Raw genomic sequence first — 12,038 nt, 5'->3', positions numbered from 1 at the left:
AAATAAGGACTTTAGGTTCAAAAGTTTCGGAAGAATGTACTTCTGTGTAAAAGTGTAAAAACATATATTTTTGTTATAACTTTGTACTGCTGCGTAATACAAGTCTTTGCTAAAGAAATGTTAAAAACCATAAAAATCTAACAAGATTCTTTCATTTAAAGACACACTGACATTTGAATCAAGGTGTCTAAAAATGAAGCTGAGCTCAAAGCAAAACAGAAATAGCTGCAGAAAATAAACGCAATATTATAAGTTTCCTCAAGACATGAATGTTGCACATCCCAAAATGCTTTCTGGTTTCACTGAATGCCAAGACTAGGCAGGAGAATCCAGGAAAAGAAGGAGCCATTGATATCAGTGAAAGGTGAAGGTGGGCGATAATGTTTTTGCCCGCGATTGTGTATGTGTGAAAGTGTGGGTGTGTCCGCGTGTGCGTCAGCCTGTCTGTTGTCAAAATATCTCATGAGCCACGAGACAAGTTTGAATGAAACTTGGAGAAAGTCATCACTGAATGTCCATCTAAGACTGATCGACATTTGTAGTCAGTCCAATCTTGATCCAAAATTCTGGCATGAAAGGTGTCGAGCAATGTCCATTCCTTCAAGGAATACTAGACCTTTATTTACAGATTTTATTTTATGTATGCCATATTTTCCTCACTTTAACCAAGTAGCTTTTAATGCGCAGCCTTTACAACCAACTAAATACGCTTCAAACATCCACCTGAAAGTATTTATTGAAATGCAGCAACAAGAGAATAAGTTTTTTTTTATTTATTATTTTAATCCTTCAGCATTAAGCCTGAGGACACAAATCTTTGGAATTAGTTTTGCTGCCTGTGACAATGTTTGGGTGTCAGACTGAGAGAATCTGGGAGTTTGATTGCTCAGGACTGAGAAGCAGCCACCTGCGTGCTGCGACACGCACAGCATGCAGAAAGACAAGGCAGAGCACAAGAGCTCAATTTACAACAAAACAGAGTTAAAAACACACTAATCCTCTAGAACTGAACACACAAACTGGTGTGTTAAAGGTAAAGTTATTGTAAATTTAACCCTTGAGGAGAACAAAGACAGGCAGGAACACTGTGATATGGTCTATGAGCTAAAGTGTGGAGCGGCCATTTTGAGGCAAACTGCTCAAATTGTGATTAAAAACTATAGAATATTACTATATTTTTATTGTTAAGATTCCTCTTATCAGTAACTGCAGGTTGATGTCTTACTCATCAATATCTTTTATTAGTTAAAGTAAAAATGCAAATAAGTAAATTACATAAAAACATAAGCGATAATCTAGAATGTGATGTCATGTTTGAAGTCACAAGCAGTAAGGTGTATAAAATTTATTTATTAACCTGTAAACCTCTGGAAGTGTTTTCTGACCAGTGTGGCTGAAGATAAAGTATTTTATTAAATCTTCGAGTGACACCTAGTGGTCAGGAGAAGTATTACAGTCAAGCTCTCTGAGATTTAAGAGAGCTAAAAGTTAAATAAGTTTAGATTAAAAAAAAAAAGTACAGGAAATAAAGATGAGGTGTGTATTTTATTGTCACAAAAATAGATGACAAGATACAACTTCTTACAACAGTTTCTTTTTTATAACTTTAGGTTATAAAGTCACCTAATGTGGAGTAAATATGCTCTGTGTGTGGTTTAATTAATGTCTGGAAAGGAAAAATAAAACAAAACACAAAAAACAGACAAAATAATTAACTCAAATGTGAAACTATTAACTTACATATGTACAAGTGTATATCAAAACTTACATTTCAAGAAGAGGTATAGCATATTTCAGAAGTGGAATTTCTTACTGTGCCTTCATTTATGAGGTGCCCTACATGCTGGTGGTCAGGATTTTTCTTTTGAGCGGCTCATCAAAAGATCAGGACAAACTCTGTGCATAGCCATAAAGAAACTCTGCGTCATGAATGAACCCCATTATTCTCGTGGCAGAGGGGCAACAGAACAGTGACAAACTACAAGCGTACGGTATTTCACATATCCCAGGGTGAAGACTAACATCCAGACGGCTGTCAGTGCTGTGAAGGAGTCTGCTCGCTGGGATCTAGGCCCTCGGCCTCCACGGGCAGGTGGCTGGGTGGGATGCCCACCGGAGGACGCACTTTTCGAATCGGGCTGAAACTGCGTGGAGACGATCCTGGGGAGTGAGCAGGAGAGCGAGCTGGGGAGGAGATGGGGCGCAGGGGCGGAGCGGGGAGAGGCTGCGGGAGAGGCTGCGCCAGTGGAGAGGGGCTGCGGGGGTACCTGCGAGGGGCAGACCAGAGGGGCCGCTCAGTCCTGTTGGAGGTAGGGGGGAGGACGGGAACGTAGGTGGAAGGCACGTTAACTTCTGATTGGCTGGCAGCAATGCCAGAACATTCTTCCAGACGCTCCAGAGTCTCCTGAAATGAACAGATGATAGTCATGTCAGAAATATCCTGTTTTTGTTTTGTTTTGTTTACATTGCACCTCATATGTAAATAATAATTTCAACCACTGCATTAGTTGTAGCATGCTTACTGCCAGTGAATGTTATCCACAGAGAAGTATTACTAACTAGCTGTGATGAACTGTTATCAAATTTTATTTGACATAGCTGTTACCCGCACATATTTGTACTTTTGGCTCACACACAGGAGCAACAATGCAACCCTGGTTAAAGTCAACCTGCTGCTGCCATGCCACTAAGCTGGCGAGTAGGTAGTCACAGAGCTGTGTTGGTGAGTAAGGGTGAGGTGAGAGACAGTTCCTGCAGCACTTCACTCTAACTGATGGTGCTGAAGTCACTAGGTGGTTTCACAAATCGTATTTATTTCTGTATAGGTGCACATCTTTGAGGTTCTTGGCCAACTCATATGATGAATTTGTAACAAACTAGAAAAGCTGGTGTTTAGGTCCTTATTGCGGAGCCATTTTGTGATAAAAAACTAAACTCTGTACTGCCTTTTTACCTACTTTCAGCACAAGATAGCACATTTTCCTTGTTATAAAACAAATATATAAAAAGACCTGCTATTATAGTCTGATAAAAAAAAATCTTTATTAGTTGTTTATGCTGTCAGTGATAACCTTTTGACCTATTAGCTATAATTATCATTTTCCAACAATAACTGGGGTCACAAACCTATGCTAATGGTATTTTGAGGGTCAGAATCTAAATGATTTGAGAACCACTGATCTGTGCTTTCCTTTGACTGCTGTATAAATCAAATGAGGTCAACATTTTTCTTTAATACTTTATGGTCTTCCAAAATGTTTTTTTTTTTTTCAGAGAAAAATTATCAACAACAAAAGGGTTTTACCAGCTTTGCATTTAATTTATCTCAAGTTATTCTTTCATGAAGCCATCATCTGCATTTTGTCTAAGGTTCTGTTTCTAAACTATTAGTTGCAAATTTAAAGACATTCACTATCAGCTGTACTTTGCCTTTGGAACAATAGAAGAACTATTTGCTTGCCTGGTAAATTAGGATGGTGAATGTGACTCATGTATTTTTAAACATTAGAAGCACTTGTTGTTCTAGGCTTCTTAGGATCCTGTTTTTAGTTCCAAAAAAAGGCCCCAGAATGTGGCTGTATAATCACAGTACTGTCCTTGCGCTGTAACATTGCAAAATATAAATTTTGTGACTCACGTCTTCATTGAGAACATAAAGAGGCATTGGGCTCCTTCGACCAAGTGTTGTTGGTTTGGGCACAACATCAACTGCAGAACATAGATTATTCAGTAGAAAAAAATTTCATTTTTCAGAAAAGTTAGCATTGATATTCTAGCAGCATGGCTGGCAACCTGATTTAAAGTTTAATGACAATATAATAAATAGCATAAAGCAAACTATTCCTCACCATCATGGCCGTTTTCACTTTGCTCCACATAAACAGGAGCTCTCTGGGGGACAGGTCGGTGCTTCTTTCTACAACAAATCAATCTTCTTGTTAAGTACACACAAGCTAAATGCCACTTTCTTTCTTTTTTCTCCACAGCAGACATAAGTTGGAGTAGGTAACTACTTGAAATTCTAGTCACAATATCAGTGCTAAATCAAAGCCAGAGAAAGGGAGAGAACAAGAAAGAGGTTAAAAGAGAAAAAGAAGGAGAGGAAGAAAAAAATATATAATTAAAAAAAAAGAACAACTCTCACTTGGATGGTTTCCAACAGGCACAAACTGTCACCAGGGTGATTAGAAGGAATATGCCTCCGGTGGACAGGATGATGTATAACGAACTCCGTCCTAAACCAGAGTGGTAGACGGGAAAGAACAAGTAGAAGAAGAAGAAGAAGAAAAAACTGACTTCATACACTGAACTGCATCTTCATTTTAATGTGTGATCTGCTAACATTAACAACAAAACCTTTTTACTTGTCATTTCTCTTTGACAGTGCAGATCTCGGAAGATTAAAAAAGGCATTTCTTTTTTTTTTCTTTTTTTTACTTACATTGCTTGTCATTTAAAGAATGCGCTGGCTTGGATAGGAATCAGTGAAGTAGGACATTAGGGCAGCCACTTTGAGACTCTGTGCTGTGCTGCTATGCATGCAGAGGGAACAGCGAGCATGTCAGAGGGCCCGCAGCTGTCCGATCATGCAGCACAGAGCAGTATGGCAATAATGAAGTCAGAATTACTGAGGTCCACTGAGGCAAAACGTCCTCCCCACCTGCCTCCTTTTTTATTCTGCCACTTCATAAATAACCGGCCATTCACTGGATTAGAGTGCCTCTTCCTCTCCCTCTGCCTGACATGTGATCCTACAGTGGCGCCCAGTGACAGGCGCTCTGAGCCAGCCCTCTTACAAACACAGCCGGGGTTTGCGCTTGTTGTAAACAACATTGTTTGGGAGGCCAGCATACTTACAGATTGGTCAGCATGAGGTGATAATTGCTTCTGCAAGCTTGTGGAAATAGATGGTTTGTAAACAATGTGCACAGTGTTCGTAACAAGACGCATTCCCAGGTTTGTTAAAGGGATAGTTCAGATTGTTTTGAAGTGGGGTTCCGTGGAAAGGTTGCGAACAGTTAAAAATCTTCAGATGCCGAGCTCTTCGAAAATCCTCAGTTCGGAGAAATGGAGTGTGATTCCGATCAAATTAATTAGCTGATGGCTATTTAGAGTGAGGCCAAGACAAAAGTGGATTGCTGTCTCTAATCTCAACCACTTTATAGAGAACAAGAAAGGAAGGACAGGAAGAAAAAGTTAAAAATAAAAACGAACAACTGGTGTTTATTTATAAATTAGGTACTTCATTTTAAGGTGAGCTTCTCTACATTTTTTTCTTTCATTTTAGCATTCTAGCATTTACAGTATCTCCCCAATCTGGCTCGCTGTTTACTTCTTCTCATGCAAAGAGAAGCTTTAAACCTAAGGAGAAGAACAGGCCTGAAAGTAACAATATGGTGAAAGAGGAAAACTAGCATGGCTGTCATTAAAACAGAATATAAATACGTATATATTTTGGACCTTTGCTGGAGAGAAATTTCTTCAAGTGAAGAAATTGAAGTTTAATTGAAGACACCTCATCTAAGGCATCACTGCTGAAAAGTTACTTAAACCTAAACAACCAACCTAACACAATGTATGTATTGTTTGTGATTACTGTGATTTGTAGATGCGTTCACCTTTCATTTCTTCTTCTTTTAGCGCTTCACTCCATTTAAGAGATGAGTACTTTAGGGGTTTGAAAGCAAGACTTATCACTCTGCACTTCATACCATTCCCTACCTCTCAGCACCCAAGAGGAAGTCTTGTATCAGCTCGTTAACTTGGTGTAAATTTGTACGATTTAAGATCCAAGTGATGTTGAAGGCCACCTACTGTAGACGGTGAGATGAACAGGAGTGCTCTTTATGCTGCTGATGGGGTTCTCCACGGTGCAGGCGTAAATGTCATCGTCTGACATCAGAACACGGGAAATGGTCAGCACCTTCTGGTCGTGTGAGAGCAGCAGACGCGAGTCATTGGCCAGCACTTTCCCTCCTTTCAGCCAGCTGTAGACGGGCTTCGTGCCGTTATCGTGGGAACAGTGGAGGTTGAAATACTCGCTGTACTCCAGGACCGAGGAGGCCATCATCTGAATGTACGGTTTGGACACTGGAACTGAGGAGGACAACAGGATAAAGGCGTAATGAGCTCAATGCTGCAACTGAAACACATGAGAGGCTTGTTGACCTCTTATTAGTCAGATAGATAATGAGTTGCCTTTCACTAAAACAATCACATCCTCTTATTGAGATATCTTTCTGTTTAATTCTTGTATGTATTTATTTTTCTCAATAACACAAATGTAAAATTATTTTCATTACTGTCAATTTTGCATTACATAATTATTCACATACAACGTTGTGAGTATTGATTAGCACAATCATGGTACTAGAAACTAGCTGTAACACTTTTGGTGGATCCTGGGGCACCTCTCTTGGGAATATCAACACATTTCTGCTGTTACAACAAAGCAATGCAAAACTGATGGTAATGTAAAGGTGTATAAAACAGCATTCAAGTAAACTGCTCATATTTTTTTGAGAAGCTATTCACTCTGGTTTAGGCACCGCTCGGGCTAGCTGTTAGGTTGCCAATTTGGTCAGAATAAATCTTTTTCCTCCAGACCTAAGCTGTTCAAAGAGCTGTCTACAACAGGTAAGATATTAACTGAAAAAAAACTTTCAAATCCCTGCTTGAAAAAGATATGGACTATTCCTTTAAGATGCCTGTTTGTTCAAATAAAGAGAGAGAATCATTTAGTATACCGTTCACAGTGAGCTTAATGTAGTGCTCTCCAGTGAACGATTCGTCCGTGATGGAGATCTCGACTTCGTACACCCCTTCATCCGACAGCTGCAGGTTGTGAAGCAGCAGGGAGCCATTGTCGAACACCTGGATGCGGTTTTTGTACTCGGGCCTCAGGTTTCCTATAACACCTGTTCCTATTGACTGCACAACAGTGACAGGTTTCACTTTTTCCCTTTTCAGCTGCCACTTGATGACGGGCTTGGCCGAGCTGCTGCTGGTGTAGCTGACCGACAGGAGGGCCTCTCTGCCCACCGTGCCCTTCACCACCTGGGTCTGGCTGGTCACATTCACCCCCAAAGCCTCACCTGTGGAAAGGTCAATGGGACAGAGGTGAGGTCCTGAACTGATGAGAGGAAATCCATGGACTGGGACTGTCTGAGTGAATAAAAGGAAGTCCTTTGCAGCCTTTGGTGCTTTGAGCAGATACATGTCAAAAACTGAGGGCTATAATTAGAGTCAAATCAAAATGACACTAAATAACTGTTAATGGAAATCTAAAGCAGAACAGTAGGAAGACAATGTTCTAGTTCACCCAAGGTTTAGAAGATTCAGTGTGGAGTACAGTTAAAATATTAATACTTGCTCATGTTCTCCTTTGACTGCATTATACATCCTGCCTCTAACTTAAAATTTCATTTGTTCATTTGTTTTGAAGTATTCAGTTGTTACTGTAGGGTTACCTGTCATAACCTACAGTATTCCTTAATAAACACATCGAACAATTAGCCTTAAAATGACCAAAACCGTCTCTGAAAGAGTTTCTAAGCATGTAATGTTTACAGCAGAATTCACCTTTTCATTGGTCATTTTTCTTTTGTTAAGATCAATACAGCAACAGCAAACCTTTTGAAAACAAAACAGGATAAAACACCGTGAATAAACGCTTCCACCTGACCTTTTCCAAGACCCGTTTTTGCAATAAAAATAGTAAAGGGAAGTATTTTCCCATCACGTTCTCTAACAGTGTTGGAAACTCTGTAGAAAGTTGAGCATTGATCACTTTTATGATTTTTAAAATGATGTTTTTTAGTGTATGCAATAAAGACATTCACTTTTCTTTAAAAAAAAAATCATACTGATACTCCAGTGGGTTCCCCTTTTCCCTTCCATATGTTTTTCTTCCCTTTTTTGTCTTTGTAGAGATCTGCCATTCAAAATACATGAAAGGGAGCTGGTGATGGTGAACTGCTGAACTGCCTCAGTTCTTTGTGCTCCAAACTTTTCTTCTTGAAGTTGTCCACATCACCTCATAAAACAGTTGTATAATGTACATTTTATAACTTCAAGGATCACCAGAAAGAACGAGCAGCTGCCTTACACTCCACCATTTCTGATAAATCAGAGTACTCAGAGTTGTAGCCATTTTGGTCAAACCTTAAAAATAACATTATGCATGATACAGCTGGATGTCACTCTCAGAGAATGTGTTGGGAATGACTCTCAGCTACTATCACATTAAGCTTTAGCTCAGTATCTATAAATCAGACTGAGCTATAGCCATTTTTGTGTTGGCTAATGTCAATTAGCTGTGGGAGCCACGTTCACTTGGGTTGAGTCCGAAGGTTCATCCCTCTTCGTGTGGGTTTTAATAAAATTCATCCAGTGGTTCTTGAGATATTTTGGGAGTAGACAGGCACATGAGCACACACAGACACTGGGAAAACCAGTATTTTCCCCCTTCACCTTTTGTCAAACATCATGCAATTAAAATGTGCAACAACAATGTAGCAAAACTAAACAGAATGTGGTGTTTACTTCAGCATCAAAATCTAAACATCTTTGAAGGATCTCTTTACCATGAGATTAGAACAGGAGTCGTTGTTCTTTCAGGGTTCTATCTGAGCTGTTTTGTGTTTTTAATCTTAAGGAATTCAAAGACTCATTTATGGCACACATGCTGGTTTTTAACTGGGCCCATAATGTCCAGCCACATCTTCATAAATCAGTTTCTCAGAAGCTCCCTCCAGGAGTCCCTCCACCCGGACTTCTCGCAGAGAACACGTAACATACTAATTTTGATTTGTGTTCCTCAGTTATTGTCCCCCTCCCACAGGGGTACAGGGATAAAGTCTTATAGCGTGAGTCACATTTCACCTTTACAGTGGAGCCCTGTCTTGGAAACCAAACAAAGCCAAGTTATTATGTTCACAGTGGAGGTTCCTATAACTCAGCTGTAGCTGGGCACATGGAGGTCCAGACATTGGCTGTGGGCCGGTTGGGGGCATCCTACTGTTCAGTGATGGAGAGATCAGCCCGACAGAGAGAGAGAGAGAGAGAGGGAGGAGAAGGAGAGAGGGACTCTCACTATTCTTTGCAGAGAGGCAGTTAGCAGGGCATCGCCTCATTGCCGTGGCAACCATTTGGTCCGCCTGACAAGGGTTGCCAAGGCAATAAGACAAAGGGCATGATTGTTGGGACTAGTTTCCTCCCTTGAAAAGAGTGAGAGAGGGTTAGAAAGAGAGAGAGTGAGAGAGAGAGAGAGAGAGAGAGAGAGAGGAAAAAAAATCTTTGTCACTGCTGAAGCTGGAGAGGGACACAGAATCCAGTTATTCTGCCAAATCTGGTCCGGTTGGGTAAACTGGACCCATGGTACTGCTGTGAAATCAGACCACACTATTTGTTTTGTTATTTACTTTTGTCTTTTCCTCCTTATTTCTCCCAAATGAACATACAAAAAAGTTTCAGTGAAACAAAGGCCTGACTCTGTCTGATTTACAGCTCTCTCCTCAAAACTCCTTTTAAGAAGCCCCCTTCGCTTTCAATCACCTCCCCAGGTTGTTTCAAGCTTAAAATGTGAGCTCAGTTTCGAGAACCACCCAGGAACAAATCCATTCAGCTGCCAGTTCCTAACCATCTAAGACTCATTTAACTTATACATTGACTTCACTTTGGAAAGTGAGTTAGCTTTATTCAGGTTTATAGTGTTGCAAAAAATAATTATGTAATTTAAGAATTATACTCAGACGTTGAAGTCATAAGCATATGTTAACAGAACTCAGTCAGGCTTCTGTTTGATAAATTTTGCAGTTTAATTAGCATTTAGTTATTGAGAGTATACAAATAATCGGGTTTTCTTGATACATTAACAAAAGTTTGGACCTACCTGTGAAGGTGATAAGGAAGAAGAAGAGGCCAGAGAGTGTCAGTAGTGGAGGAATGCCTCTGATACTGTTGCCTGTAGAGGAGGACGTCCTCTCCACCTTCATCTTGTGTCCTGGGAAGAGCCTTTCTCCCACTTAGTGAACATGGTTTATCCACCCCGGGCACGTCTCTGTGGTTTCAGCACTCCCCACCACTGCCTGCCTGCCTGCCTGCCTGCTGCACTGGCCTCTGCCTGGCCACACTGAGCCCCACTCTCCCCACAGCACCCCAGTCATCACAGCCAACAACAGCCAACTGTGTGTGTGTGTGTGTGTGTATCTGTGTGTGCGCTTGTGAGACAGAGACACACTGTAGATCTGCTCTTTTCTTCTGCTCAACTTTGCCCCTTTAAAAAAAAAAACCCACGGAAAATACTACCTTAAAAGCAACTTTATATTGGGACGTTTCTGTTATCATTTAAAGCTCCCCCCTCTTCTAAGAGCACATTCTAAAACAAACTCAAAGGGAACAATCAAAAACTTAACATTAAGTTCAGCTACTTTGGAAAAATACTTCAGCTGAGTAAGCGACTCTGAGAGGAATCCACTTGAAGCCCCCCCTCTTTGGCCCACTTTAGTCACATTGTTAAACCCTCCTTCGAACTGGACCCGTCCAATAAACTCACGTTATTTCTTATTAACCGAACCTCCGCTCAACCTTGAGCATACAATGTTGAAGCCTCTTTTTGTGCCAATCTTCCACAGTAGCTTAAGTTATCAGGAGCTTCATCAGTGGTACTGCACAACAGCTGAAAGACTAATTAAGAAGGTTGTACCTACTTTGTCCTCTAGGTGGAGTAGAAGCTATATTCAGGCAACAGATGATGTTTAAAGGCTATTAAGCAGAAGGAAGGAAGGAATGCATCGAAGATAAACAGCCTTCTTGGCCGTGTTTTCATATTAAAACTGTGTGAAACGAAAGAAAATCATCAAGTTCTTTCCTGGAGGGAAAAAGTGCGTACAATTAAGGCAAGACACCAAAATACTGTTTAAAGATTTAAGAGCCTCAGATGTTTCTCCTCTCTGCCAATCAGCTTATTTATTTATTTATTTTTTTGGAAAGTTTGTTAGATTTCATTATTTCAGACGTGATGCCATGTGTAAAATCCCCAGATGTTACATCAGCCTCTGATGTTCCAGATTAGCCTGCGTGCTCTGATGAGTCAGCAGCATTATAAGTCATCTTACCCACCTCCAGAAATTCTTTTGTTATGAGTGTTTTTTTTTTTTTTCCTTTTTATAATTTTACAGCATTTTGTTTGAAAACAAAGGCCACTCCTCTGCGGAGGAGGAAAGCTCGGCTGACAGTGGGAGTGGAGCCACCACTCCTCCCAGGGAGCCATCAAAGTCCAACCTCTCCCCTCCACCTCTGCCCTCGCTAAAAGCCCTTCCTCTCATCTTCTAATGTGCTCTGAATCAAGTGGGACACTTTTCAGCCGGCAGAGGGAGAGACGGGGGAGCAGCTTGTGAGGCTCAGACAGTTTTGAGTGAATGTTTTATGACAGAAACCATCGTTGTGTTTCTTCCAGAGGACTAGAAAGATGAGTTAGGCTACTCTTTCTGCCTGTCAGTGGTCATAATGTTATGACTGACTCTCTAGGAAGTATAATTCTATTTCAAATGTGTATGTAAAGTCAATTTGTCCTTTCAGTTGTGTAATCTATTTGGAGTAAAAATAAAGGTCCTTTTAAGATGGCGAGGCCAGTGGGAGAACCACTGGGAAAAATAAGGGTTATAACTGCGCCCCCTGCTGTTTGTCCTGCCTTATTCATCTCTAATTATCTCCCAGGAGACTGGAGATCTTTTCCTCACTGACAAGCTGTCTAAGAAGTAGAACAAGGCAACCAAGCAGATCGTTCTCATGATGTACTCCGAAAATAATCCAACTTTGCAAAGGGAAGGGGCAAAATTTAGTCGTTTAAGGTTACCATGTGCTTTACAAATGCATTTTCACATGTAGGTCCAATATTATCCTGACTGATGTGATTTTCTGGGTATTTTTCTGGAGTATGTCTTTTCCTTCGCCGTCAGAATTCAATCTACAGCACAAAGTGGGAGTTGTGCTATGTTTGGAGGTGTGCATATTATTGATTGTTCACCCACAGTCAT

At 40.6% G+C, this 12,038-nt stretch overlaps 1 protein-coding gene across 1 annotated transcript; it reads right to left on the bottom strand.

Annotated features, from left to right (window-relative positions):
* Nucleotides 1-1,526: 1,526 nt before the first annotated feature.
* hepacama (hepatic and glial cell adhesion molecule a) lies at nucleotides 1,527-10,458 on the bottom strand. Its single transcript, XM_017428943.3, has 7 exons — nucleotides 9,893-10,458; nucleotides 6,747-7,094; nucleotides 5,815-6,096; nucleotides 4,145-4,235; nucleotides 3,849-3,916; nucleotides 3,638-3,708; nucleotides 1,527-2,404 (listed from the first exon to the last, which is right to left on the bottom strand). The coding sequence occupies exons 1-7, from the start codon at nucleotides 9,993-9,995 to the stop codon at nucleotides 2,036-2,038; spliced, it is 1,332 nt and encodes a 443-aa protein (XP_017284432.1). The 5' UTR covers nucleotides 9,996-10,458; the 3' UTR covers nucleotides 1,527-2,035.
* Nucleotides 10,459-12,038: the final 1,580 nt, after the last annotated feature.

Source organism: Kryptolebias marmoratus, linkage group LG2 (assembly GCF_001649575.2).
Source record: "Kryptolebias marmoratus isolate JLee-2015 linkage group LG2, ASM164957v2, whole genome shotgun sequence".
In the NCBI taxonomy this organism is placed as follows: domain Eukaryota; kingdom Metazoa; phylum Chordata; class Actinopteri; order Cyprinodontiformes; family Rivulidae; genus Kryptolebias; species Kryptolebias marmoratus.
This window is presented reverse-complemented; position numbering and strand designations above follow the sequence as displayed.

What these genes read in the sequence shown, in the direction of transcription:
- hepacama (XM_017428943.3), bottom strand. Translation starts at nt 9,995, where the DNA reads ATGAAGGTGGAGAGGACGTCCTCCTCTACAGGCAACAGTATCAGAGGC. An exon ending in CATTAAGCTCACTGTGAACG is followed by an intron (nt 6,097 to 6,746) that starts GTATACTAAATG and finishes TGTCCTCCTCAG; the next exon opens with TTCCAGTGTCCAAACCGTAC. An exon ending in AAGTGAAAACGGCCATGATG is followed by an intron (nt 3,709 to 3,848) that starts GTGAGGAATAGT and finishes TATGTTCTGCAG; the next exon opens with TTGATGTTGTGCCCAAACCA.